The 26339-nt window shown below is 35.9% G+C and overlaps 1 protein-coding gene across 1 annotated transcript in view; it reads left to right on the top strand.

Moving 5' to 3' along the window:
• Positions 1-26339, top strand: part of PCLO (piccolo presynaptic cytomatrix protein) — a 311393-nt gene that overhangs the window by 201410 nt on the left and 83644 nt on the right. The window contains exon 10 of the mRNA XM_053942472.1: positions 1951-2076. Coding sequence (XP_053798447.1) covers positions 1951-2076 — 126 coding nt within the window. The remainder of the gene's footprint in view (positions 1-1950; positions 2077-26339) is intronic.

Here is a 26339-nt window from a genome sequence, read left to right as displayed (position 1 = left end):
GTAAATGCTTCTGAAATTCAGTGTACACTCATTTATATGACAAACTACTTTTCTGCCATTCTGTCGCAAATAACCTATGAGAGGGTAGAAATGCCAATACTGTGCATCATGATAAAATCCTAACTCTTGAGGAGTTCCTGCCCTCTGTAATGAAAAGCAGCCAGTCCTACAGATATATTGAAAATTCCATGTGTTGACTGTGTGAGTTAAGATACTGTGGCCTTGCCTGTGTGTGCTGTATACAAAGAATAGGTGTTTCTTGGATTTGCTGAACTCAATAGTTCCCAGTTGTGAGCTTTAGCTCTATAAACATATTAATGACTCTTTCCATACTGCTTGATCAGAAGTTCTCTATGCAGAGAATTTCTAAATTCTAATGAATTTCTACATGAATTTCTAAATTCTCAGGATGGACTTATGTTTAAATGTTTTTATAGGTGTATGCATTCACTTTATGCAATGAGGTACTTATTTTTTAAAAATGGTACTGTCTAACTTTCTTAAAGGACATCATCCTTAGAACAGTGGTTTTGCTTTCCCTACCAAGTTAGGAAAAATATACTTTACCTACCAGTGCAAAATTTCCAATTTGCACTGAAATGAGGTAATTGACTTAAAATATTAACACAGCTTTTTCCAATTAAATGGAAAAATCACTCTCCTAAAAAAAAAATTTGGAAAATATCTAATTATGAGGAAAGCTGAGTCAAAAAAGTATACAGATTTAGCTAAACTGGGATAGAAAAACTAGTGGAAACTTTTTTTTTTGTCATAAATGCACTGTAGCAATTCTTGCACTGAAACAAACTCAGGGCTGCCTTATGAAACACTAACAGCATTATGAGGGAAAGCTTTAATCTAAAAAGATAAAGCTTTGCAAAGAGGTGGTGTGGTGACTTTTCTATAGCTGGTTAGTTTAACCACTCAGCAGGTTTGGCTTATGAAATTATCAATTGAAAAATAATTATTTAGCCATTACAATAAAGGTGGGTAAATCAGCGTTTTAATTGCCAGACCAAAGTGTGAATCATCTCATATGGAATTTTCTTCAAAGAAAAAAATTGTTTAACTAGTATAGGAAGTTTTGGTTTGGTTTTTTTTTTTGTTGTTGTTGTTTGTTTGTTTGTTTGTTTGTTTTAAAGCAAAATAACATGAAAAATTGGCAACGCATAAGATTATTTTATTTTAGTACTTTATATTTTAAGCTTTTGTTTTCACTCATTATTTTGTACATAAGTGAGGCTAGTGATCTGCTTCTCTCCAGCTGAAATAATGAGTGATGAAAATGTTTTTATCTCTATATTTTTTTTAAAAAGGAAGAAAATATGTGATTTAATGATGCTTTAAACAGAATTACTGTATGCTTTTCCCACCATTAATTTGCACATGCTTCAATGTGAAAGATGTCAATTAAAAGCAAATATTTAAGAAAAATAACAGCATTTGCCAAATATAGGTTCATGTAAATGTACATGCTTTGCTGCTTGAAAGAGCAAGCTCAAGGATCTCTGTCAATGTCTCCATAATTATGTGATTATAAAATCTCAGATACTATAATTTCTTAGCTAAATTGCATGCATGTTGTAGGCATGTGATGAAGCAAGCTATCCTTTGAATACATAATTCACGTGGATTTCAAGCAATTTAATTCAATTTATTAATACTGCAAGTAGATTGTCAGAAGATAGGATTAGCTTCAATGCAATTTTTAGTAACTCAGTTGTTTGTATTCTGTCAGTCATGCAGTGGCTGCTCAAGAAGATCTTCCCAAAATTAACTGTTTAGAAGAGAATCAGATGTGACTGCAGTTAACCCTGATCTTCCAACTACAGACAGAAGTTATCTGAGACATTTTCAGTAACCTCTGATGACTTGTTCTCTTCCTTTCTTTCTAGTGAATTATTCATTGCTTCATTTCTGTTCAAAGTTTTCTCTTTCTTTTGATCACAGGCAATGGACTGGGAATCCGAGTTGTAGGTGGGAAAGAAATTCCAGGAAGCAGTGAGGAAATTGGAGCTTACATTGCCAAGATCCTGCCTGGGGGCAATGCAGAGCAGACAGGGAAGCTTATAGAAGGTAAGATAAATGCATTATTAAAAAATGAAGCCATGGGACTGTTGGGAGTTTATAATTATTTATAACACACATTTTCTCTTGCGCAATGGATGCAACCTTGTGCAAGGAATGAGAGCTACAACTCCATGATGCTTAAAGCAGAAAAGGCCTGATGGAAAGTGATTTTATGACTTCTACAGCATAGGACAGTTGCCACAATGAGCATTACTAGGGCATGTCTTCAGTAATATGTGTAAACATGTTGTCTGCATGGTCACATATCATCAGCATATATCATGGACAGGGATTTTGAAGATCTTTAACCTCTCTTGATCATCTAAGTATCCATTGAAATTACTTCACAGGTAAAACAGATCCAGTTGTCTCCCAGTTACAAGCACTAACTTTTTTACTTAGTCCCCTATAAGTCATACCTAATGTTAGTTGTCCAATTTAAGGTAACCATCCAACCTGCCCCAACAGGCAACAGAGAAAAAGAAGTATCCACAGAAAAGCAGTTATTTCATCTAACTTAGACCTCTGAAAGTGTCTTCCTCCTTTAATTGGCTTTTAGAAAACTGCATTCAACTTCATATCATCCTTTAGGCTACCAAAGCTAGGTGGAATGAATTTGACTTCATTATCAATACATTTCCTAGGATTATTGCAATGTGATCATTCTGTCTAACAATTTATTTCTGTGATTACATGAATGCCACCTTCTTTTTATAACTTTCTCTTTTTATAGCTATTTTCTAGTTCCCTTTTACAAATCTGTATGCACCTGAAGTGCCAGTCTGTCCATAGACAAAAAAGGAGTACAATTGTTTCTAACTCAGTAAACTATTTTTTTTTCTTAAATAAAAACATGTACATAGGGAAAAATAACAAAAGAAGATAAGTAGGAAGAATAGTTCTTCCAGGCAGAATTCAATTCACATACGTTTTCTGAATGGTAAACAAGCAAAAAAAGTCATGATTTAATCAAAAGCACTTTGCAGGCAGAAAAGATGAGTAAATTGATTAAAGAATGTATTTACAACGAATACTTTAATTATTCTGTGGGTAGTACAAAACAGTGTCACCTGCACTCACCCTGCAGCTTTTTACATCCTTGGTGTTTTCCTTGCAAAAATTTTAATGATATACAACAAAAAAAAAAAAAAAAAAAAAAAAAAAAAAAAAAAAAAAAAAAAAAAAAACCAAAGGGACACAAACCCCAGTGTGCAATGAAATTAAACAGAAAATGTCAATTAAATTAAACAGAAATTTAAAAAGAAATATATTTATTTTTGGCCTATGCAGTTGATTCTGATACTAATTTTTAATGGGTAGTATCTCACTCATCAAATGATAGAATAGTGTTCTTTTTTGTGCATGAATGCTGAAAGAATTGACCTTAATTTTGTGTGTTTTGCAGCAAGTATTTGTTTTGGCTCCCTCTATACAAATAAGTAGGTCTTTCATAACTGTGCTAGGTTACGCATGCTTTGTTTCAGTACCAACCAAGTAAAGAGGAAAATGTGGTTATTCAACATTTCCCAAGACTGTACATTTCAAGAAAGAGAATGAGAAGTTACAGATTGGAATTATCTGTAATCTTTTGGTTTATTTTGCCAGGAAATTTTCTGGAAACTGAGGTTTAAAACAGTTCTTTACTCAGCATATTTAATTCATTTCAGCCGTGATCAAGAACATCTTAGATTTACAATAACTACAAGAGAAATCTGACGTAGAATTTTACTTTTTAATCTGTTCACATAATATATTTTGAAGGTTTATTCCTATTTTAAAGGAAAATGAATATGACAGTAAAATATTTATTCCTTTGTTTCATTCTCCCATTTATGTTTAGTCATGTTTCTGATCCTACCTTTATAAAAGTATCCTAGACTTGGATAAGTTGGCATAAATCAACTCCATCAAAATCCCTATATTTCATCTGTAGAATTTGTCCACACAATGTCTCAGAATATGTTTCAGTATTGATGTGCTAAATGCTCTCTCAGAGAAAAAAAATGCTTCCTGCAGAATGCACTTTGACTATAGCACACAAGACAAACATTTCCCCTCACTGTCATTTACCTTTAGGTCTTGCCTTTATACTTAATTTTTATGTTATTTTAGATGGCTATGAGAGACCAACAAAGAATACTTTCTACTTCACTGTGAGTTGTGGTTGGATTAGTGGAAATATAGCCGGTGCCCATTTAACCTCTACCCCTCAGAAGAGCTAAAATACACTGAGATCTTCCATCACTCTCATATTGATCTGTGTAAATCCAGCCAGACTGCTAATCTTACCAACATCTCTGAAAATAGAAGCTGGTCTTCTTTCCTTTTTCAAGTTATTTGCTGTCTCTCACACCACAGAGAGAAAAAATAAAGAAATCTTTGTATGTCATTACTTTTTTTTTCCCAGTAATTATGAGTTCTGATTAAATGCTGTGTGACTACAAGTTAGAGGATAAACCGAGTCATCAAGTAAACATATACTAATGTCATTACAAGTTAGTATCTTGATTCATTAGCCTTTCTAAGAACATGAATCACAGTGAAAAATCCCATCAACTTAATTAATTTCTCTAATTCTAAAAACACTGGGTCAAGTCTGAAAATCCTACCAATAGCATAAGAAACAAGGATGGATTTATTGTGGTTATGAAGGAAGACAAACTCCTACCTGCTCTCTGTATGACTGCATATAAATAAATGACACAGAGATAGCATTCCTATCCTTAGGGAATAACATAAAATTATAGCCTATTTAAAAAGCTTTGGAGGAGTCTTAGTGCTGAAAAAATTATTTATAGTTCTGACTGGCAAATACCAGTCTTCTCAGTTCTCTCACCTTGAATTGCATTCAAATGTCAAAAATATCTCTGATTCATCACTCACTGGCGTAACAAAAACTGGAGGTGGAAGACTCATTCCACCAAGCTCATCAAGTGCAAGGACTGTGTCAATTTGATAGATGTGTCTGTGCTCCCCCTCGTGTTGACAGAAACAGTTCAGTTATATTCCACCTGGTGAATCCAGCAAGTGAGTGGCATTTCAGCCAGCATTTTTCAGAAACAGAAGAACACAGAGTAAAGAGCAGAAATGAAATGTTTATGTGTGTTACTTACTCATACAAATTTCCTGGATGGCCTCAGGCTGAGTGGAGAGCCTGGGAACTGATGAATAACAGGTGTCTTTATTCCAAGCTTTCAACCAGCCAGACAAGTTGTGTTGCAATGGTTAGGTCATCTGATGTTCACTGAGATGAAGATATTCCCTGACTTGCCAGTCTTCTAGAAATTCTCCTAAACTAGCATGGTGAAAAACTTATGGTGAACTTGATTTGTGGTGATCTTACTGCCTTGCTTATACCTCACTCAGCAGCACTAGACAGACTTCTGTTAACCTGTCCTGAGCCTTTATGTGTGCAGGTCTATTTTTAATATGTATGAATCATTTAAATTATATCTTCCCAAGCTTAAAAACAGGAAAATCATATATAGTGAAGACAAAAACTCTTATAATGAAAAATACTGAAATAGAATTTCATGAAAAAAAACTATCTGACAGAAATATAGATACTGAAAGATAATAAGACCTGTTCAAGCTGTTAAGTAGGTCAGAGCAGAGAAACTGCACTGCTGTTGGAGAGTTCCATCTTAGATATGATATTAGTGAATGGTGCCCTCCCTCAATCCAAACCTTTAGCACTTGTTTTGATCTAGATTAACAATTACTTTCCTCAGGATACAGGAAACATTGCTCATGAAAACATTGTGAGGGTCCTGTCAGAGCCACCTTCCTTCAAGAGTAGGTAAAAGCACATCCAATGTCCTCAGCATCAAAGTCTAAATATTGAGAATAAGTTCTTAAATGTACTCAGCACCTTTTAGACTTTGATTCACCTGCTAAGAAAGAGATGGCCAGCTTTTCTAAAACAGTTGATTACCTTTAATTGTGCTGAAAGTTTCCCAGGCCACATGGCTGGTTCCCCTCAGGAAAGTATTTTAAATGAGTGGGTCTTTGGGAATGCCAGAGATCTCTTTCATCTATAGAAAACTGCAATTTCAGAACTTTGAGATTCCTTCAGGAAATGAAATTGAGCTCTGCCTATTTATTCATGTTTCTTTTCCTCTCACGTATAAAGTCTTACATATTCTTATACATTCAATCGTCACAATTTTCTTCTGTAAGAAGACTTTTGATACAGAGCTCACTCTCTCTAATGCCATAATATGGGGTCAAATAACACTAGAATAATTCCTCAGATTGAGACTTAGAGCCTTCCTTTGGACTTTCATGAGATAGCATAGCTTATGACCTCTTGGATTCATGGACCATAGCCACAGTGGCAACAAAAACACTTTCTCACAAATCTGGAATCAGTAGAGAGAACATGTTCACTGCTTGTCACCAAGCAACTTTCATGCCAAACTGACATATGAAATGAACAGGGTGTGCCAAATAACATGCTGTTCCTGGCAAAAGAGGGCCACATCTTGACCACTGGGAAGTGATTTCTAGCCAAAGCAAAATATGATAGGGGAAAAGAGAAAAGAGCTATTTGGATAACCTTCATCAGAGAGCAGCCTAGCTCCCCACCTTCAGTTCACGGAAGAAGGAGGCAGACCTAGGAAGCCCTGTCAGAAGCCTTCCTTAACCAGAATGCTCTACAGCTCCCACCCATGGCGTGGACTTTGGCTTCTGACCTAGTTCACTTCAAGCATTAGCATAATGAAAGAATGTATACTGAGAGATTCTTCAAAGGCAGAGAAGAAAAAGTCAGGGTTAAGTGAGACTCTTTGCTATATGTGTCCAAGTATGGTTAGCACAGCTCTTCATTACTTCCAGAACAAGCAGTTAATCAAAAGGAAAATTATTATAAAGGCATAAGGACTTATATATGATGATAAAGACAGCAGCTGCATTGTTAGGTGATAATCTATTACAAAATACCAATCAGCTGACCACCCAGAAATGAGAGTGAAAAATGAGAGCCTAAGAAATATGAGAGCCCTTGGTAGCAATTTTGAATCTGGAGAAGGCCGCACATGAAAGCTGAAAATCAGCCAACATGTTCATGGTGTTTAAGCAATCCCTCATGCACAAAGAAGTCTGCATTAAATGGAGAAAAAGAGTATTATCTACAGTTCTTCCTCTGAGAAGAATGTAAATAAGGCTAATGAACAAACCAGAGAGGAGATGGCCAATGTGGGAGATGATTGACTGTACTTTGGTTGTCTAGTATAAATAAGATTAATCTGGCCATAATCAATATTGGATAGAGGCTATTGGAATATTAGAATCATTGTTTAATCTTTAAAGATTTTCCTGAATTCTGGGCAATGGCATCTTTGAATACAGGTAGCTTTCTCACTCCTCCAGTTAAAGGTGACAACTAGGTGGCTCCCAGAATCTGTTTCACTTCAGCCATGCCCTGGGAATGTGTCCCTTCATGTGTCTTCAGATAATAAATTTTCAATCATAGCTTTTCAAGTTTTTAATTCCTTGTCATCTTAAAGCCTGTTATTTACTGGCATTGGAAACACATGATTTCTTTCAAGTCCTCTCAGAAGGACAGTGAGATGCAACTGGATTACTGACCAGTCCATGAAAGGATTATAAAGAAAATGTTAACAGATTTTCTACAAGTAGTTTAATATCTTTTTGGGCTACTTTGGATACCATCAAGCTGAAAAGCAAGGCCAGACTGTTTCAGAAGGTCTTCTGCAAAGACAGTACAGGTGTAATGCTGTCCATCTTATCAAAGCTGTCTCTTGTCGTATCGCAGACATACTTTGCGTGTTGCTTGGAAAATGCAGTGTGACTGGAATGGTCATGGGCACCTAAATAGCTGGAAAACCAGAACAGAAGCAGTAAGTCACATGCTTGTCACACTTCCCTCTTATCCCTGAGTTATAGATGAGCACAAGTGTAACTCTGGCTGATCTTTTATCAGTCACTGGTTGGTCATTTATTGGTGGGAAGTACAATAGGCAGCCGGTCTTCCTGAGTTTTAAAATACTGTAGTGAGCACTGCTTGCTGTTTAGACAGCTAAAATTGGAAACATTGATTGGGGCATCACAGTGAAAAGAGATTTTACAGTCCCCATGAAGCAAAGATAGTGAAGAGCCAGCATCCCTTCTTGAGCCCCTCTGATAATTACATTTCTGGCAAAAAGTAGAAAGCATGATGAAGCTGGAAAATGATGAAACAAAATTAACAGGAACACAAGAAGGGAAGGAAAAATTCTCAAAAAAACCTGTGGATAAAGTCTTAAATGAACAGTAATTATCTTTCCATCCTGCCCTTCCATGTTGCAGTTCGGCTTCTTTAATCTAATACTGCATTGGGAAAAAAAGTATTAACTTTACCCTGTTCTCTAAGTGTTAGTCTTCGTGATCTATTTTGCTGTCCATGCTTATTTTGCTGGGTCAGAAGAGAAGAGAGCTTGCTCTCGACATATCCCCTGGGCTACAGGCTCAAGTTTCTCTGTCCCAGCAGAAACTGTCTTTATCAAAGATAATGTACACAAAATAAATCTCAGAATCACTAGGTTGGAGGAGATCTTCAAGATCATTGAGTCCAACCTATACCCCAACACCTCCACTAAACCATTGCACCAAGTGCCACATCCAGTCTTTTTTTAAACACATCCAGGGATGGTGACTCCACCACCTCCCCGGGCAGGCCATTCCAGTATTTTATCATTCTTTCAGTAAAAAACTTTTTCCTAATATCCAACCTATCCAATCCAATAACAGGCATTGCCATTGTTCAGTTGTAAGCTTTGCCCTGAAGCTCTTTAGAAAGGACTTAATCTAAAAAAAAAAAAAAAAAAAAGAACCAAAATACCCTCCTTCAGCTGTAAAGCTTAACTTATGTAGTTGTGCTCCTCTCATCCATGTATTTTGTTCTGCCTTGTACTTCTTTTTCATAGGTAACAATCAAAGGTATAGGATTATTCTTGTTAAGCATGGCAATGAACATTCAATATATAAAAAAATGCCTTTAAATATTTTTAAGCAATTTTTTAAAGGAAATTAAGTTAGTAGAAAGGACACCCTGCCAAAGTGTATCACTTAACATGTTGGAATTAACCTAATATCTTCTGGAATGAAAAAAAAGAAAGGCAGAAATCTTCATCATGCTGGTTTAGCCATTCCCTATGCTGTCCCACTGACAGTGGTCTCAATTCCATTCTTAATATGGCAGGAGTTGAGTTGTTCTGAGAATTTTGTTTTGCCTTCTGCTAAGATATGAGAAAGAAATTAGAATTATCAGAAGGAATGAGAATTGTTTCAGTACTTGTGTGGCACTTATAGAAAGAAGTGAAAATAGAAATAATTGCAGTATAAACAATCAACCTGGAAATTTATTGAGAGCTGGTTACTCTAACACTGTGCATAGCTTTATTTACTAAATCTCTTTTGTGTGTTTGAAACACACTTAGAAAATAACACTTCCCCCTCCTTTAGAAAATAGAGAACATATAGCTTAAGGAATTTTAATCTTATGGTGTCAGAATGATATAACTGGGGTTTTACAAGGATACTTGATTAGAAAACTTCTTGTATACTTAAAATATCAATTTCAATGAGATAAACCAGGTAATATGAGTTTGTAATGTTTCTGCTCAGAATGTAATTTCTGTATACTTAATTTTTCTGCAACAAAAATCAGCACTTAAAAAAGATGTTATAGAGTAATTTGCATCTAGAAGTAGTTGAGTAGTGTAAGGACTGAGCTTTTAGGATCTTTTTTATTTAATCTAAAGCAGAAGACAAAACTTAAGGTGTACTTATAAATTTTGTAAAGCTATGGGAAAGAAGTATTAAATGGAAACATATTATGACCAGTAAAAATACAGCCCTTTGCATAATGCCAGCTACCAATTTTTTCACTCCTGCATTTAGTCTTGCTATTTACCATATAAACTACTATAATTTATACCTTCTTTATGATCAACAACTTTGAAATTAACTTAAACAATTAATTATTGATGAAAATCAATTTTACTAGAAAAGGCATATTATACAAATTGTACAAGGAATTTGGATTCCTAATAGCAAATTAATAATTTTATCAAAACCTCCCTATGGGTAGGGGTTCTTTTTAAGTCTTAAATAGAAACAAGAAAAGTAACCTGTATGCTTCAACCAGAGGGACGAGGCAAATACAGTCACTAGATATTCCAGAGCTAATGAAATCAAGAACCATCACAAAGGTTGTGAGAAAGACACTCGTCAGATGGTTTAAATACAAATTGTGGAAGATCACTGATAAATGTCATTGGTGTCATAACTAGCTTTCAATAACACTCCACTAAGATCATATTAGAAACTACTACTAGTTATCTGTACTTATCTGGAGCTATGCAGTTAGTAATTTTCAGATGCACAGCTTTTGGCAGCAGTTATTTTTCAGGACCTTGATGAACAGTTCCTGTTAGAAAGAATATCCACTTCGTGGAAAGAAGTGCTTCCAGAGAATGTGCCTGAAGCCCTGTTTCTCTGAGCACAGCATGTAGAGCAGCATTGTCATCAGGCTACCCACAAAGCTTTCTTGGCTCCTGCTGGCACCGTGCAACTTTCTGCTGTCCTCTGGGATCACACACATCACAGGTGCTTTGTGGTTCTTCCTCTGACATTGACAGATACTATCCATCCAGGTGGTTCCAGTCTTTCTGTCTTACTCTGGAATACTTACTCTGCTTCTGCTATCTTCTGACATTTTGAGTACTTTTAAAGCTCATTTGTCTCCATGGAAGGGTTTAATTCCTTCTTTTACTATTCTTAAGATCATGTATTAAAATCAAGTGGATGTGTTTTCCTCAGAAAATGCAGGTGTATTTCCAGTGTCAGTACTCCCAATACACATTAAGCAGAAGTGGCAAGAGATCATTGCCTTTTCTGGTTTGGGCAATGCTGGAGAGAAGATGGGTTTAGTTACTGCTTCCAAGATATTCAGGGATAAAGCTACATCTTTAGTCAAAGACAGGCCATCTGTCTGGGATTGTAAAATAGACATTCTCTAGATCAAGTTATACCTGATACACAGGCAAATAGCACAAGCAGAGACATAAAACCACTGTGCCTGCCCCCTTTGCCTAGCTGCTTGCTGAGACTGACGATAGGGACTTGAATTTCAGCCTGGAGCATCAAAGATATGTGCTTGTATTGCTCTGGTTCTTTTTTTCATGGACCAGCTTCTGTGCAGCATATCTACAAAGAAACCAGACAAATGTAAATCCTTCAGCGCCTAAACTGAGGCAAATTTGTCTTACCAGTGGAAGTCATCAAACGCACCCTCCTGTCTTCATTCACCATGTAGGGAGCTTAGGTATTTCTTTTAGGTGAACTGTCTCACTAACAACCAAAAATTCAGACTCTACAGGCCCTAAGACCTAAGGCATGCTGAGCCACATCTCATAAAACAAAATCAGGACATTTTCAGCTGATGTTTTTAAGGGACAAGATCTATTTGGGCTCACAGACATGGGCATTCCAGAAAAACATCATACTACAAAGTGAAAAAGCCTTTTGCATAACCACTGAACTGTGTTGTTTGATGGTGACTTTCCAGTGAACTGGGAAGCTAAAAATACTCTAATTCCATCTCCTATTGTGCAGATTACTGTGGGCTCAAACTTGCAGACTAGCAGTTTGATGTGATTGTAGTAAAAAAAAAATCTAGTGAAATCAAAGTGAGGTTCATCTTGAAGTACAGGTTAAATAAAGCTATGTCCTTCAGCATAATTTTTCCTACCACTGGATTCCAAAAAGCGTATTAAAACATTTTGTGTTTACATGTAGCAATTTTAACCTTCAATCCCATTCCTGAAATCTGGATCTGCAGGAATATTAGGCCAGCTTGGCCACTCTATGGAATGCTATATTGATGTAAAACATAGCAAAGATTCAGGGTCAAAGGTAAATTGTCTCCACTCAGGGTTTGTTCTGCTGAAATTCAGGTGAACAGAGAGCACCTGTCAGTGACTCTCAGGGGTGGGCTGTGGGTTGTTTGCAAACCACAGTTCTCAGCATCAAACAGGCTTGCAGAGAGTGCACTTTTCTGCCTGTGAAACTGGGTACTGCAGCAAGCAGAATTTCTTTAGTCACTTGTTATTTCAAAGTACATTCGAGGTAGGTGTGTGCAAATTCTTCCAAAACCTTAAGAATCATTATGAAGAGCTGTTAATAATTTAATGTTAAAAAAGATTAACTGATGGAAGTGGGTTTTCTCACAGTAGAATATTTTCTGTCTTTTAGATGGCTTGGGTACCAATTTGGAATGGTTTGTCACAGAGCTTCACTGCAGTGGTTTAAAAAGTGACATGGGCACATAGATAAAGCCTCTGTTTTCTCTAAGTATTGGGTAACACAGGAAATGGAAATAGAGGTAAACAAAATATTTCCTAAATCATTTAAATTAAATCAACCAATCTCTTGAGAGAGTTAGATTAAAAATATAGTTGTGTAATCAAATTATTTCAGATTTCCAAGGTTTTATAAACAACTTCTGAAGCATCTGGTATCACTGTTTTCAAAGGAGATGCTGAACTGCATTGTACTTTGCTCTGACCTAATCTGATCTGACACCTTGATTTTCTTATTCAGTTGAAAGGGTAAAGGAACTCAAAGAACAAAACAATATTTTTCTGCAATTAGTTTTTTCAATATAGTACATTACAACATAGAAATATTATGTAAAATAATACAGAAAAAGCTTTAGAAGTTAGCTTAAAGAAAGAAAACCACAATGAGCACTCTCAAAAATTGTACAAATATGTTATTTCAAATTTCTTGAAGCATATTCTATTCCAAAAACCTAATTAGATCATACATAAGGTATGACTGGGAAAATCTTGTATGGGAATATTCAGGTTTCTTTGAGAAAAATAAATAGGAGATTGTGTAATTTGACATTAAACAGAGAAAAATGTTGATTAAAAATGATTTGTCTTTATTCAGGTTTATAATTTTGATGTTTGAGGATTACCATGTAAAATTAGGTAAATATGATATCACATTTCTGTATGAAAAGTCTGAAAAAAAGACTTTAAGTCATTAAAGTCTTTAAAGACATTAAAGTCATTAAAAACATTAACTGTACTTGTACTGTAAAAACACAACTTAAAATTCCACTGAAATTGAAGTTATTGAATTGCCAATTATCTAATTTATTAATGACTGAAGCTTAAAAACATTTCAGGAAGCAGAAATTGAGTCTTAAATCCCTATTTTTGCTCTACATTCCAACAACAAAACAAAGCTTTTGGAAAAAAGAACTCTATTAAAGAATCAAAAATTTTGGGGATTCCTTTAAACCTTGGTAAAAGTCACTGATAACAGACCTGTTTGAACTGTTTCTAATTAAAAAAAATAATAATTTGTTGCCTTTAATATTGCTTGATAATTGGAAAGTTGTGTTGTGGGTTTTTTCCTGTACAGACCCTAGAGTGTTTGTGCCAAAACTCGTTGGGGTCTATATTATTTCTCCTTGATTGTCATGGAATCATTCATATACAAAATAAACGTAGAATACTTTGATCTCTCTCTAAATACAAGAACAAGTGGAATCCTATTAAGATCTTTAGATTTTATGGTCCATTTGAAAACTTATGAAATTACCTAACAGGTACATTAATATGTTCTAGGCAACATTTTTTTTAGGTACTTAAATATTATCATTTCTGGAAAAATGAATTAGTCATTATTTGGGTGGTTGTGGGATTTATTAGAAAATGCAAGTATTTGCAGACAGTTTCATTCAAGTCAGCAAGATGACAATAATCTTATAGTATAGCTATTTTCTCTGCATATTGGAGATCAGATTTCATTAATGTTATGTGGTGGAATGAGCATTTTTAGGTCATCAGGTACTGATATTTTTTTCACAGAATCCAACTAGAATATAAAATGTAAAACATTTGAAGGCAAAGAGATTTCAGACAGCCAACCTTGGTGTCTGGTAGACATGGGCAGGTAGCAGCTGTGTTCTCCAGGGTCTGAGCTCTGCTTAAGTCTCTGGAAGGACACAGTATCTGTGCAGTGGTTCACACTGCATTTGAAACATGCAGAATATTTCCAAGTCATCATATATATGGTGTAGCTGATTCTGACTGCTTTTATGTGGAAATGCAGTAGTTCAGTACCTGCCAAGGGAACAAGAAACCTCAGTTCTGGGCCTTCCACAACTCAGATGATGTTGAGTTGCTCAGATACTTCTGCTTTTAAGGAAAGCTGTGTCTGAAATGGTGCTTACTATTGACTTTCATTAAAAACAAGTGGTTGGGACCATTTTGTTTTTACTTGGATCTTGCTTTCTGATTTTCAACAAGTCCATCTTCCTAAATTATAAGGCCTAAGTTATTATTTAGTGGGGTAATTCAGGTACTTTCTGGGAACTGTACTTTTTTGTCTTAATATTATGCAGAAGTGCAACACAGTTACTTTTTCTTGATCTCATGCACATTTTCTCCTGGTATTATTGCACATTTATTTCTGTTTCTGTTATTCCCCAAACCATGTAGTTATGAAAACAAGAGCTGTCTTAAGAATTATTTCCAATGGAACCATGAAATGCTCCAGTCATAACACTGTGATCCTCATTCCAACTGATTTTTTTCTTTTTTTGGTGCATTACATTAACAGAAGGGATTGTTCATTAGTGTATTGCTATGTCATAAACCTTTCATGTATAGTAAGTACATTATTCCTATGTTTATAACATGTTAAACTTTCTTCTCTTTGGAAGTCAGTACTGTCAGTCCAAAATAAAATGTGTAGAAGAACTCTATACTTTCATTCAGATCTTAAATTGGATGTTTTGAGTAATAGTAAGACTTCACATGGAAACGGTGGGAGAAAAGTAACTGCCTTCTGATAGTATGGATGTAAAGAAAAAAGTTATTTGCAATTTTAGTGAAGTTTGTAGAAAGATAAGAATAATGAGGCTATAGCTCTATGTCTACTTCTGAATGCCAAGAAGAATTCCACTGAAGATCCCTTTACCTATGTAATATTATGTATATACCTATGGATTTTGACTGTAAGGGACCTTTCCCTGGAGACTCGTTCCTGCCAAACCAAAAGGGCATGCTAATAACCAAGAAGTATTAAATCTTTAAAAGTCTATAAGGCCTTAAAGATTGTACAGGTAATTTGATGATAAAAAACATCAAATCTACATCCTGTAGTAGTGCTTGTACCAGAGTGGTTCCTCAGTCTTTGGAAAAGTAAAGGATTTTCTGTTAGTTTGATTTGTTTTTCTTTCCTTTTCATGAATTTATTGCTAAGAGGCCAGTAAGGACAGAGTAGAGACACAGTGATACACAACAACTAAAAGAAACTCAAATTAAAGACACAGGGAGAATATCTGGAATCTTTATGTATGTTCATGTGCTAACTTTCCTTTCCAAAACAGCTCACATCAGGAGGAAGCATGGCTGGAGCAGCCTTTAAAGATACTGGAGAAGCAGCATTAGTTTTGGTACTAACCACAAGCTCTTTTCTATGAGGGTTCAACTTTCAGAGGCAATTCCTCTTTCTGAGCACTTCTCATCAGAGCCAGAAGACTGCTAACAACTGCTGTATTGCACAGAAGCACCCAAGTTGCTTTAACCCAGGCCTGTGAACTTGTATACTGCAGTCAGACTGCGTTACAAATACACAATAAATGTAGGACAGGCCTGTGTTGGAAGGTTAGGCTGCACTTTATGGCAGGCACAAGGTAAAAAAAGAGCAGGAAGGAGGAAAAAAGGGCATTAGGATGATCTGCTTAGAGGAAAGGAAAGGTGAAAACAGTCAAAAGCAGTGTGGTGAAAAACAAACTCCATGTTCATAATTTATATTCCTGATATATATTCAATAACAGAATCTATTTTCATGGGAAAGATGAGTGCCATTTACCTGCCCATGTGCAATGACAGGGCCATTTGTAGATGCTGACCAGTCACCCCAATGAACAGAAGGTTTCATTATTTCCTAATTAGTAGATAATGTGCTGAACAGAACCCCATGAAATTAACCTTTAAGATGATAGTAAAAGGAAATGAGTCATTCCAGGCAATGCTCATCATGGTGTGAGCTCTACAGTTGCTAAATGAGTTCTGTCATAGTGTGGGTGAAGTGGAATCAATCCATATAATTCATACATTTGCTGCTCATGCAGACAGCTTTGGAAGTGCTAAGTAGAAATAAGCATTGACTAATGTCTAACTAAAGCAAAGTTATGTATTACATTAACTGATTATACTTTTCAGATGGGTTTGAAGTCACTGAATAGAAAGAACTGAGAGTTCCTGAGTGTAAAAGAGAGGATAAAATGAATTAAAATTCTAGGAAAGTACTTTCATGACTTTGGAAGTAGAAACAGTTTTAATCCTAGACAGTACTAAAGAAAGAAAAGATAAATTTTTCATCATCTTATTCACAGATCACTGTAGTATTCTTAGAAGTATCAGCCTATCTCAGTGATAGTAATACCTCTGCAATTCACACAGTAGAAGCTGACTGATTAGTTACAAAACAGGGGCTTTCTTCTGATTAAATAGCTGTAGAGAACATGAGAGAAGAAAAACACTTCCCACTGTTTTGGAAGGAGTGAAGATCCAGAGAAGGAACTGAAAATACCTTCAAGCATGACAGTGATCCTTGTTGAATATAATGCAGGCAGACTGGTAAATATGATAAAAACAGCTTTACTACAGATGATCATGAAGCACACACTGCTCTATCTGGATGAATACCCTTCAGTGGTGCACATGGATGACCTGCAATGCCACCTCAGAGGTTCTGTCTCTGAATGGAGACTAGCTAGGAGAGCACCTGACAGCTACAGCAGATAAACACTTCTCTGTTACCTCCACTTTCCATAGATATGGAAAAATTTGGTGCCACCTAATGGACAACCTCCAGATCCCGAATTCTGAATGTGTTTTGCAAGGCATCTAAAAAGGGATCTCCCTATATTTGTTAATGCTTCACACAAAGAATTTCTCATTCAGAATCCTTAATCACATATCTTCAGATTAAATATGCATTGCTTATAGGTGAAGACTTAATATGCCCCATGGGTGATACAAAGATCTCTGGTTTTGCTGGCTTTAAATTTATGAACTGGGGTCATCTCACAGCTTCCTCAATTGCAGCAATATAACAACACATAAAATTAAATTACTGCATCTAAGTGTTGTGATGTGTTTACGGATGAAATTAAACTAGCTATTCTGTCAGTCACATAAATTATTCTAGACCATCCTTAAGCAAGTTTACTGCTACAGCTGCATGGACACAGCTATCTCTTTCAATAGAATTCATGACTATGTCAACAAAATATTTAGCCCAAGGGGTTTATATCAGCATGTGTACACTTGCAGAGTATATTAGCAAAAATGAGGTGGACTATGGACTATTACAATGACTGCCATCATGAGTAATACTGCAAACAATTGTTATTCCTGAAAAAGCTGTTAGTGATAAGCTGATTGCATGTCATGTTCTTCATGAAGCAAAACAGGTAAGAAAACGTAAGAGTATATTTCTTTGATCAGATGAGCCACCAGATATCATAAATTAAACATATCTATCTATGATGTCTGTGTAGATGTATTATGTTTATATATGTTGCAAGATGCAGTATCTCCTCTTGCTTGTTTGAGCCTGCCCTCCCAGTAGCATCATCCCTAACTGGAACATGAGTATTACTACTAGAACTGAAATTTCAACATCATGCTTTGTTCCCAGCTGTCACTGAATTCAGTGGTACAAGTAAAGTCATGGTCAGTTTGATGAATTCCAATTTGTAAAACTACATGCTTAGAAGAGATGCATCTCTGGATGAAACCAATTTTCTGTCTGCAGTTTATATTTACAGATTTTCAAGATGCATTATGGGTTATTTTCTTTTGCCTGTGAAGAGAGAGATAGTAGAATTAGGAGTGTTCCTGAAGGCCTCCAAGCAAAGGACAAAGGAGGAAAAAAATTGGAAATTATATTTCTATTGCTTCCATTCACTGGAATGAACTGGGAAAAATGGATTAGACTTTTATTATTTTCTTTAGAATTTATTGCATATATACCAAGGTCAGTTTGGATGGGGCTTTGAGCAACCTGGCCTAATGGAAGGTGTCCCTGCCCATAACAGGAGGCTGAGAACTAGGTTATCTTAGCACTCCCATCCAACCCAAAGCATTCTATGATATTACCATTCAATAATTCAATACAATATTTATTTTCATCTATTAAAAATCAAATTAGATGAATCTGTTTTGTTATTTTTAGAGAAAGTAATTATCAGTTTTGGTGAATATAAAGAAATGCTTTTGAAATGGGATGAGTTCATAGGCAATTTAGCAATTCCTTAGATACTTTTTAGCAAAGAAGAATTGTTCAAAGACTTTCTTCTCTAAAGGATACAATATCATTTGTGACTCACTCTTTTATTGTATTCAGTGTGTTTGGGGGATTTGCAGTTTCAGTTGGCATTTTTTTATTTCTTGCATTTATTTTTGCCTTATTTTTATCTATTGTTGCATAACTGATTCCCAATATTTCACATATGCAGTTGCTCAGCTTTGAGTGGAGGCTCCTTTTATTTAAATTTTCTGTAAAATAAAGAAAAATATGTAAATTTTATTCTGTTAATTACAGCAGCTATTTTTCCTCCTTTTGCCTGGGAAAGAATATTTAATGGTTTGACATGAAAAAAAAGCAGTTTGTTTTACTTTTGTACACTGTTTGACACTAATAATTTTAATATTTGACACCTGGGAAAAAGACACAGACATGTTCGATAGCTTTGGTGAAATGAAAGAAGTCTTAAAAGATTGAACAGTGAAGTGATCAAACTCCTTTGTCCTTATTAACCTATAATACACATTCAAGCTTGAGTCTACAGATTAAATGCCAGTTTAACATTTATGTTTGGCAGTTTAAAAAATAGTGCTCAATTTTGTTGATATCTCACTTGGGCATATATTTGAAGGAGAATAAGCTGCTGCAATACCCAGTGAACTTAATATGAGGATGCCATGCTGGGAATTTGGTAACAGTTCAGTTTAAATGTGGTTTTGATATGCAATTAAAACACACAAATTTGAAGAAGTACGGGCAGAGTTTGTCTTAGGGCTAGAGTGTAGTTGCTAAATGGACACTGAAAGCATCAAAGTAGACACTTGCTACTTGCTACTCTTGTTACAGGACAAGGGGTTGCCTGTTTGGGCAGCAGTTTCTGGTTGCTGTGCAGTAGGAGCAGCAATGGGTCGAGTACCTGCATCACACCACTGTCACAGAGCACTCGGGCTGGGGACACATCTTTCCAGCACCTTTCCTACCTGTACCTGTCACAGTTCCATCAAGCCCAACTCTCATCTTTTTGCCCAATCTGAAAACCATAAACCACATCTTGTAGGCAGTCTTATTCCTTATGAGTTTTGATGCTGTTGCTTCAGCAGAAAAGCTCCTATGTGCCTTCAGGAGGCTTGAAAGTGAGCCCTGAACTACCAGCCCTGTCCTCCTTTGGGTGGTCATCAGCTGCAAGCAGGGCCTTGCAGGCATTTTTGTGCTTGTTGTCATGCTTGGGGTAACAGTGACTTCTCCCACAAGGAAACTGCTTTCCCTGGAGCGGCACAAATTTCATTTCTACAACTATAGCTATCAGTCAAGGAATGTGGTATCATAAGTTTGTTTTGCTTGTCTTCCGGGTGCTTACACGGTGAATTCAGTACATTAATTGTTATCATAAGAAACACATAAATACACAGGGACTGGCTGGTAAGAGATCATTTGTTTTAGTGTAGATAATGAGAAGAAATAGCAGCTACTGCTAATCAGTATGCGTGTGAGTATTCATAGAAGTTAATTAGGTATATAGCTGCCAGATAATCACCATCCAATCTTGCATGTACAGAATAGCTTTAGTAATTGTGCATTCAAATTTCTTTTGAAGAACCTTTCAGAGAATGACAAAACTATGGGTGTAATCCTGCATCATTTATTTGCAATGCTATTTCGTCATGCATGAATTCTACATTTATTACAATGAACCCATTTGTTAGAATAATGCTACTTCTTTGATCAAGTACTGCAGATCAAATTTGTATAAAGAGATATTAATTTTAAAAATTCAGTTGACAGTAACAAGTATGTTGAAGATGTGTAAACACCAACAGAATTATATTCTAAGGCATTGAGAAGAATATTAATGAGTTTAAATTATTTAATTTGAAATTAAATTTAAATATTTTATATTACTATTTTTAAGACAATTTTAGTTGCATATCATGGACCATTCTCACTGAGATGTATGACAGACATTGCAGGGGTTCACTTTCCTTTCTCTAATTCATGTTGCAGTTCTATGAGTGTGGTTTTACCTGGTAGGCAGATCTGCCCCACACTGCCTTTCTCTCACTCCCCTGCAGTGAGGCAGTGAGGTGGGAAGAAATCACTCTATCACATCAAAATCAGTACAGCCAGTTGAACTGCACTCTTAAATATGACCATGAACAAGTTTTCATACCTAGATTGATTAGAGCGCTCTGATTCTACTCATAAAATCTACTCACAAACCACATTTAACCAAATCAGATTTTTTTTTTTTTTTTTTTTTTTTTTTTTTTTTTTTTTTTTTTTTTGATTTTTGGTTCCTAACTCAGATTGTGGAAGACATGGCTTGAGCTTTCAGGAAAAGCTACTTTGGGATCTCTGATCCTGGCTGAGCTGAGCAGCCTTAGTATCATGAGGGAACTTTTTTGCTCTGAATGCAGCACCGAAATTAGACTATCATTAATGTTGCTAATCAGATGTTCCTAAAAATGAGCTTTGTTTCTACTTTTATAACTAAACTCTGAAGAAAAGTAATTATTGAGAACTGAAATCCTGCAGTTTTTCAACTTCCTGTTAAAATGACAGTTCTAACAGGTAATTATTAGTGTCTTTCATTTTTCTAACACATATGGAACCTCTACTTCTTAGGGTTGAATAAGCCTAACATTTATCACTAAATTCCTTTATGAATGAGTTATAGGGATACAAAAGTTGGAGAGTTAATACCCAGCCCTTAATACTTCACAAGTACTACCTCCTACAACTCTATTGTGAGTAAGATTTCTGATGCACTTAGCTTTACTAATAGCACTTGTCACTTGGACATCTCAAAGTTAACGTACAATAAGGTCTTTCCACTGTACCTTTTAACACATAAAGAAACTGAGGCACAAAGAGACTAATTGGTGTGTTTGTGCTGCTCACCTGGCTGGTTGTAGCAGAAGCAGAACTAACAGCTCAGTCTCTGATGGTGCTCCATTACTTCCCTTCACCTGGGGTTCACTATCTTTCAGTTCCTTCTTCTCATTGATAAGGTACAGCTGTCAGTTTGCTAAACTGAGAAAAAAAAGTCCTTTTCATTTTCTAGGGCCAATTTATCACTTTAAATGACAAAGGAGGGAATCAATACACATATTTTTAGGTGTCTGAAAAGTAAATATCTTACCTCACCTTGCATTATGGGCTCTTTTTCTAACCAGAAGTGTAAGAAGGATACCCGAGGGATGTGATTCATCTCATTCCAAAGAGGTGTCAGCTGAGATGAGCCATCCTAAGAGGAACCTGCCTCTCTTCATTCATTAACTACTCAAAATTCCTAGACAGCTACTGAGGCAAGACACATACCTTCTTATAGCCAAAAATTGGTACATTGATTCTAAGCCCAAAAGAAGTCAAAAGAAACCAAAGCAGCTGTATGCATGTGTGCATGACAGTTATTCCCTGCAGACACACACACTGCTTTCCATGCTCTTTTCTTTATTGTTCTTAATCTCTTCAAAATTAGATGAAGAATTAAAAAAAAAAAAAAAAAAAAAGATAATTTTATGCATTTTCACTTGTGGTTTCACTTGTGTTCTGTTGAAACCAGCCAATAATCAAATTTTTCTGCATACTTTCTACAGCTATGGACATATATGTGTCAGGAATTTGAACAAACATACATTTAGCTTCTACAAGAGAAACATAAAACATGATCATTTAAATGAAGTCATTTCAATTATAGAAAAATTTAGCTCAACTTGATTTAGAACACAAACAAGTTGATTCAGAGATAATATCATGGATTTACTTTATCTTGTATTATGAAGAGCATAATTTCCAAAAAACTTTTCTTAAAAGGAGAATTATATGCATTATATAAAGAATAGATACATACAGGAGATGAGAACTGCATAGCACTGACCAGAAATTTGTATTCACTTTCCTCAGCTTTCAGGCTACGTGACTCTCACAAATGAGGTAATAGTGTGTAAATTCTACTTTATATTTGAATAATCACATAATGTCAGAACTGTAAAACTACTCCCAGGGTACAGAGGATGATTATTGACAGAGTGACTCCTATTAGAACACATCAAGTAAGGATCTCACTCTATTCCATGTGACAGACTGGCATTTTAAGGTCTTCAGCCATTCTCATTAAGACCTGACTTTTTTCTTACAGTGGTGTTTGCTTACTGTCAGTCACAAAAACTTTCTGTTCTTGTTTCCAGATGACTTTAAGTAGCATTGGCATGCAATGCATAACCATGGCCTTTGCTCATTCCTAGCAGGCTTTCAGTATTTAAATTGTCCTAATAATTCCATTGTTTTCTGAATTGGCCTCTGTAGTCCCTTAGTGGTGATATTGCTGGAGACCAACCAGGAATTCACTGAGCAAGGGTTAGACCCTCTGATCAGTGTGAGGACAGCCTCTTCAGGAAGCCCCAAAAGACTCAGCATGCTGGGGGTCCACATTTAAGAGCAACTTTTCTTTGGCATGAGTTCTTTCTCTGCTGTACTTTTCAAATATAGCCATTCTCTCCCAAGCACCAGGATGTGTATCTGCAATTGGTATGTCCAGAGAGCAAGGGACGCCAGCTGCTAAGTCTATTTCCCACCCTCTGGGATCGTAATTTAACAACCATATGATGGTCTCAGAGATGTGCCTTTTGCACACTTTCAGAAGCTGATAGTTACCTTTTGTTTCTCTACCTCATACCCCTGTGAGACACTGGAAAATGTTGCTGAGTTACTCTTAGTCCTTTTTCTTATCTCGGGGTCTTCACCCTGTTCTTCATCTTCCTGCCAGTCTTTTTAAAGTTTCAGGCTGCACTTTGATTTAGTCAATGCTTTGCTAAAGTATGGTTCTGCTTGTCTTTTTTAAGCTACTTTTCCTTACCTGAGCAAAGTGTCCTATGAAACTGCATTTTAATCAGTTAGTATCTTGATGACATGCTAAACTATGTGCCATGAATCACTCTTTTCTTCCAGCAAAATTCTTCCGGGAGTTCTACATACATAAATTCACACTCATATTCCAGTCATAGAATCACAGAATATAGTCATAGAATATCCTGAGCTGGAAGGGGCTCAGAAGATCACTGAGTCCGATGCCTGCCCCTGCACTTCCCCTTGTGAGGAAGGGCAATCCAAAGCATCACATCATGTGCCTGAGAGCCTTGTCCAAGTGCTCCTGGCAATCTTGGTGCTGTGACCACTTCCATGAGAAGCCAGTTCCTTTTCCTAATATCCACCCTAACTCTCCTGCCAGAGCTTCATGCCATTCAGTCCTGTCACTGGTCACCAGAGAGATCAGTACCTGCCCCTTGTGAGGAAGCTGTAGACCACGATCAGAGCTCCCCTGAGTCACCTCTTCTGTAGGCAGAACAAACCAAGCAAACTCAGACTCCCGAGACCATTGAAAAATCTTTGAGAGGTCTCATGATGACAACAGAAGTGTTTTATATAGACTTTGTTTGACATGTTTGCTGTCATAATTTATATTCTTAGGCAGAAGAGAAACTAACTAGTAAAGAGAGAGTGATTCTTTACACATACACTGTAACTTCCACAAGAACTGTTTGCATCTCATGGCATGTGATTCTTGCCCCTGCAAAGGAAAATTTCAAACTGAAATATCACTTTCATTCATAGATATAACTGAAAGAAGTAAGACTAACAGAACTGCATTTGTGTAAAGGAGAATAAATTATTCCTCAAAAAGAGAAATTGAATTAAACCTCACTGAATTTGGAATCCAAAAATATAAATATGTAATGCAGGCAGGGATATACTAGTCTAAATTCCTATCTGGCATTAAACTCCCAGGAAAATAATGGTTTTAGCTATTTACCATTCATGAAAGAGATAGTAAAGAGAAATTCCTGCAGCCTCATTGTTAACTATCTTTAGGTCAGTCTTAAGGTGACTTGGAATTAATAGACTTTTTCATCCTATCACATATTATTACATAATTAAAAAAAAAATCTGAAGTCATAGTAAACTGCTTTTAAAAGTAGAAGAGGTTTTTTTGAGCACAGCCTAATAATGAAATGTTTAAGACTTTCAAGTCAATTAGAGAATTTTACAGGAAGGTCATCTCTCTGGCAAAAGCATTATAATCTCTTACATGACGTTACTGAAAACAAAGTAAATACATTCGGCTCTGTAGCTTCAGTGAACACTGTGAAGGCAGGGGAGTGGGTTGGAGACAGAGACAAGGACTCACCTAATGTTTATGTGGCAACAGAGAGAGTTTATTTCTTGAGCCCCTCTTTAAAAAGTGGGTTTGCCTGGATGGCTGATTGATCTTTGACACCGCCCAGCTCCTGGACCAGTGAGATGGCTGTAGTTTAGGATGGAACGTAATTGGTTTAGGTTCCTGTCAGTCAGCCCAGGGGCCAATTGGGTTTCTTATCTCTAGACTAATTAATTGCCCAGTGATTAATATATGCAGATAGAATAGTACTGTGTACTGTGATATATTGTGACAAAAAGCATGCTACAAAAAGCTACCTCTTTTTCTAAAACACTGAATAATTACAATGCACCACAACATTTTGTTCAGCATGGTATAACTGATCATCTGTCTGCAACTCTAATGTAAACTAATCTTTGAGGCTATAGTAATGGTGAAAGCAGTATAAGCTTATCAATTATATCATACTTTTTTCATAAACAGTAATTCTAAGCTTCATTTAAGTTGCCAGAACTTCAATTAGGTCACACAAGTACAAGTTGCTTTAGCATAGAACTTGTTGCTCTAGCATAGTTCAGACTGAAGGGTGATCTATGGAATCATGTGCCAGCACATATCTAAATCTGAAGGCAGTGATGGGGTGTATAGCTGCCAAAAAAAGCCAAGTACCCCTCAAATATAGGGTTGATTTGCTCTGGCCAAACTTTTATGAATGTCATTTTATAGTGGTACAGCACCCATAAGGCATAGGGGGATCTATTATATAATTTCTACTGTTTTTTTTCTCTAGTGTTGCCTATATAATAATTATTGTAATAAGTGGAAAATATTCAGCCTGAGTGTGAATGACAAATGGAAAAAGAAGTTAAAGTGTCGACAGAAAATAATGAGTTTTGGTGTTGTTCATGCCCAGCAGTTTGGGGAAATACATTAACACATTGACTTTCATCAACCTATTTTGAGCCATCAAAAAGGTTTAGAAATAAAAGAAAAATAACTGGAGAGCATAGACCATAATTTAGTGTTGAATGTCAGACTGCAAGTTTATATTGTTTCTCTTTATTCCGAGTGCACATTTAACTTTGATAGCACTTTCTGGGATTTCAAAGTAATGTTTCTGGATTTTAATTCTTACATGATATAGAAAGACACTAATATTCATATTTTACTGATTGAAGTTGCTAGTCTATAGAGTCCAATTTCATTTTCCTCTGTAAGCATTAGATCAGTGAAAAATGCAATTCAAACTGACATGTTTATTATGTATAAGAATAAAGAATATAAACTATGAAGAAGCAGAGAATGAACCCCAGCAATCTGTGGGTATAACTATGGTGCAACCAAAATCAGAGGCTGTATTCTAAGATTGTAATATTTAGATATTTTTAAATTCCAGTAGGACAGCAGTTCTGAGAATTTAAAATGAATGGAAAACTAATAGGTTTTATACACAAGTAGAGCTGGAAATAATTACAAACTCTTAGTGACACAGCAAACAACAGTTTAACCACTTCTTGGGTGCCTTGGGTATACTGAATAAGGGAAACTGCAGTATAATAGTGCATTAAAAGTGACTGAGATTAGCTGTATAATAGTGTACATTATGTTACAAAGGGTAACAAAATTCAAGAGATGTTCAGTTGTTTAGTTTATTATTTCTTTATTTGAATCAGCTATGTCAAGACTTGTGTTTAGAGTAATCAAATCCTTGGATGACTTTCAGATTCCTTTCAATTTCAACTTTAATAATGCAGCTAGCTTATGTCTGAAA

The sequence above is a fragment of the Vidua chalybeata genome, chromosome 5 (assembly GCF_026979565.1).
Source record: "Vidua chalybeata isolate OUT-0048 chromosome 5, bVidCha1 merged haplotype, whole genome shotgun sequence".
Lineage (NCBI taxonomy): Eukaryota > Metazoa > Chordata > Aves > Passeriformes > Viduidae > Vidua > Vidua chalybeata.
This window is presented reverse-complemented; position numbering and strand designations above follow the sequence as displayed.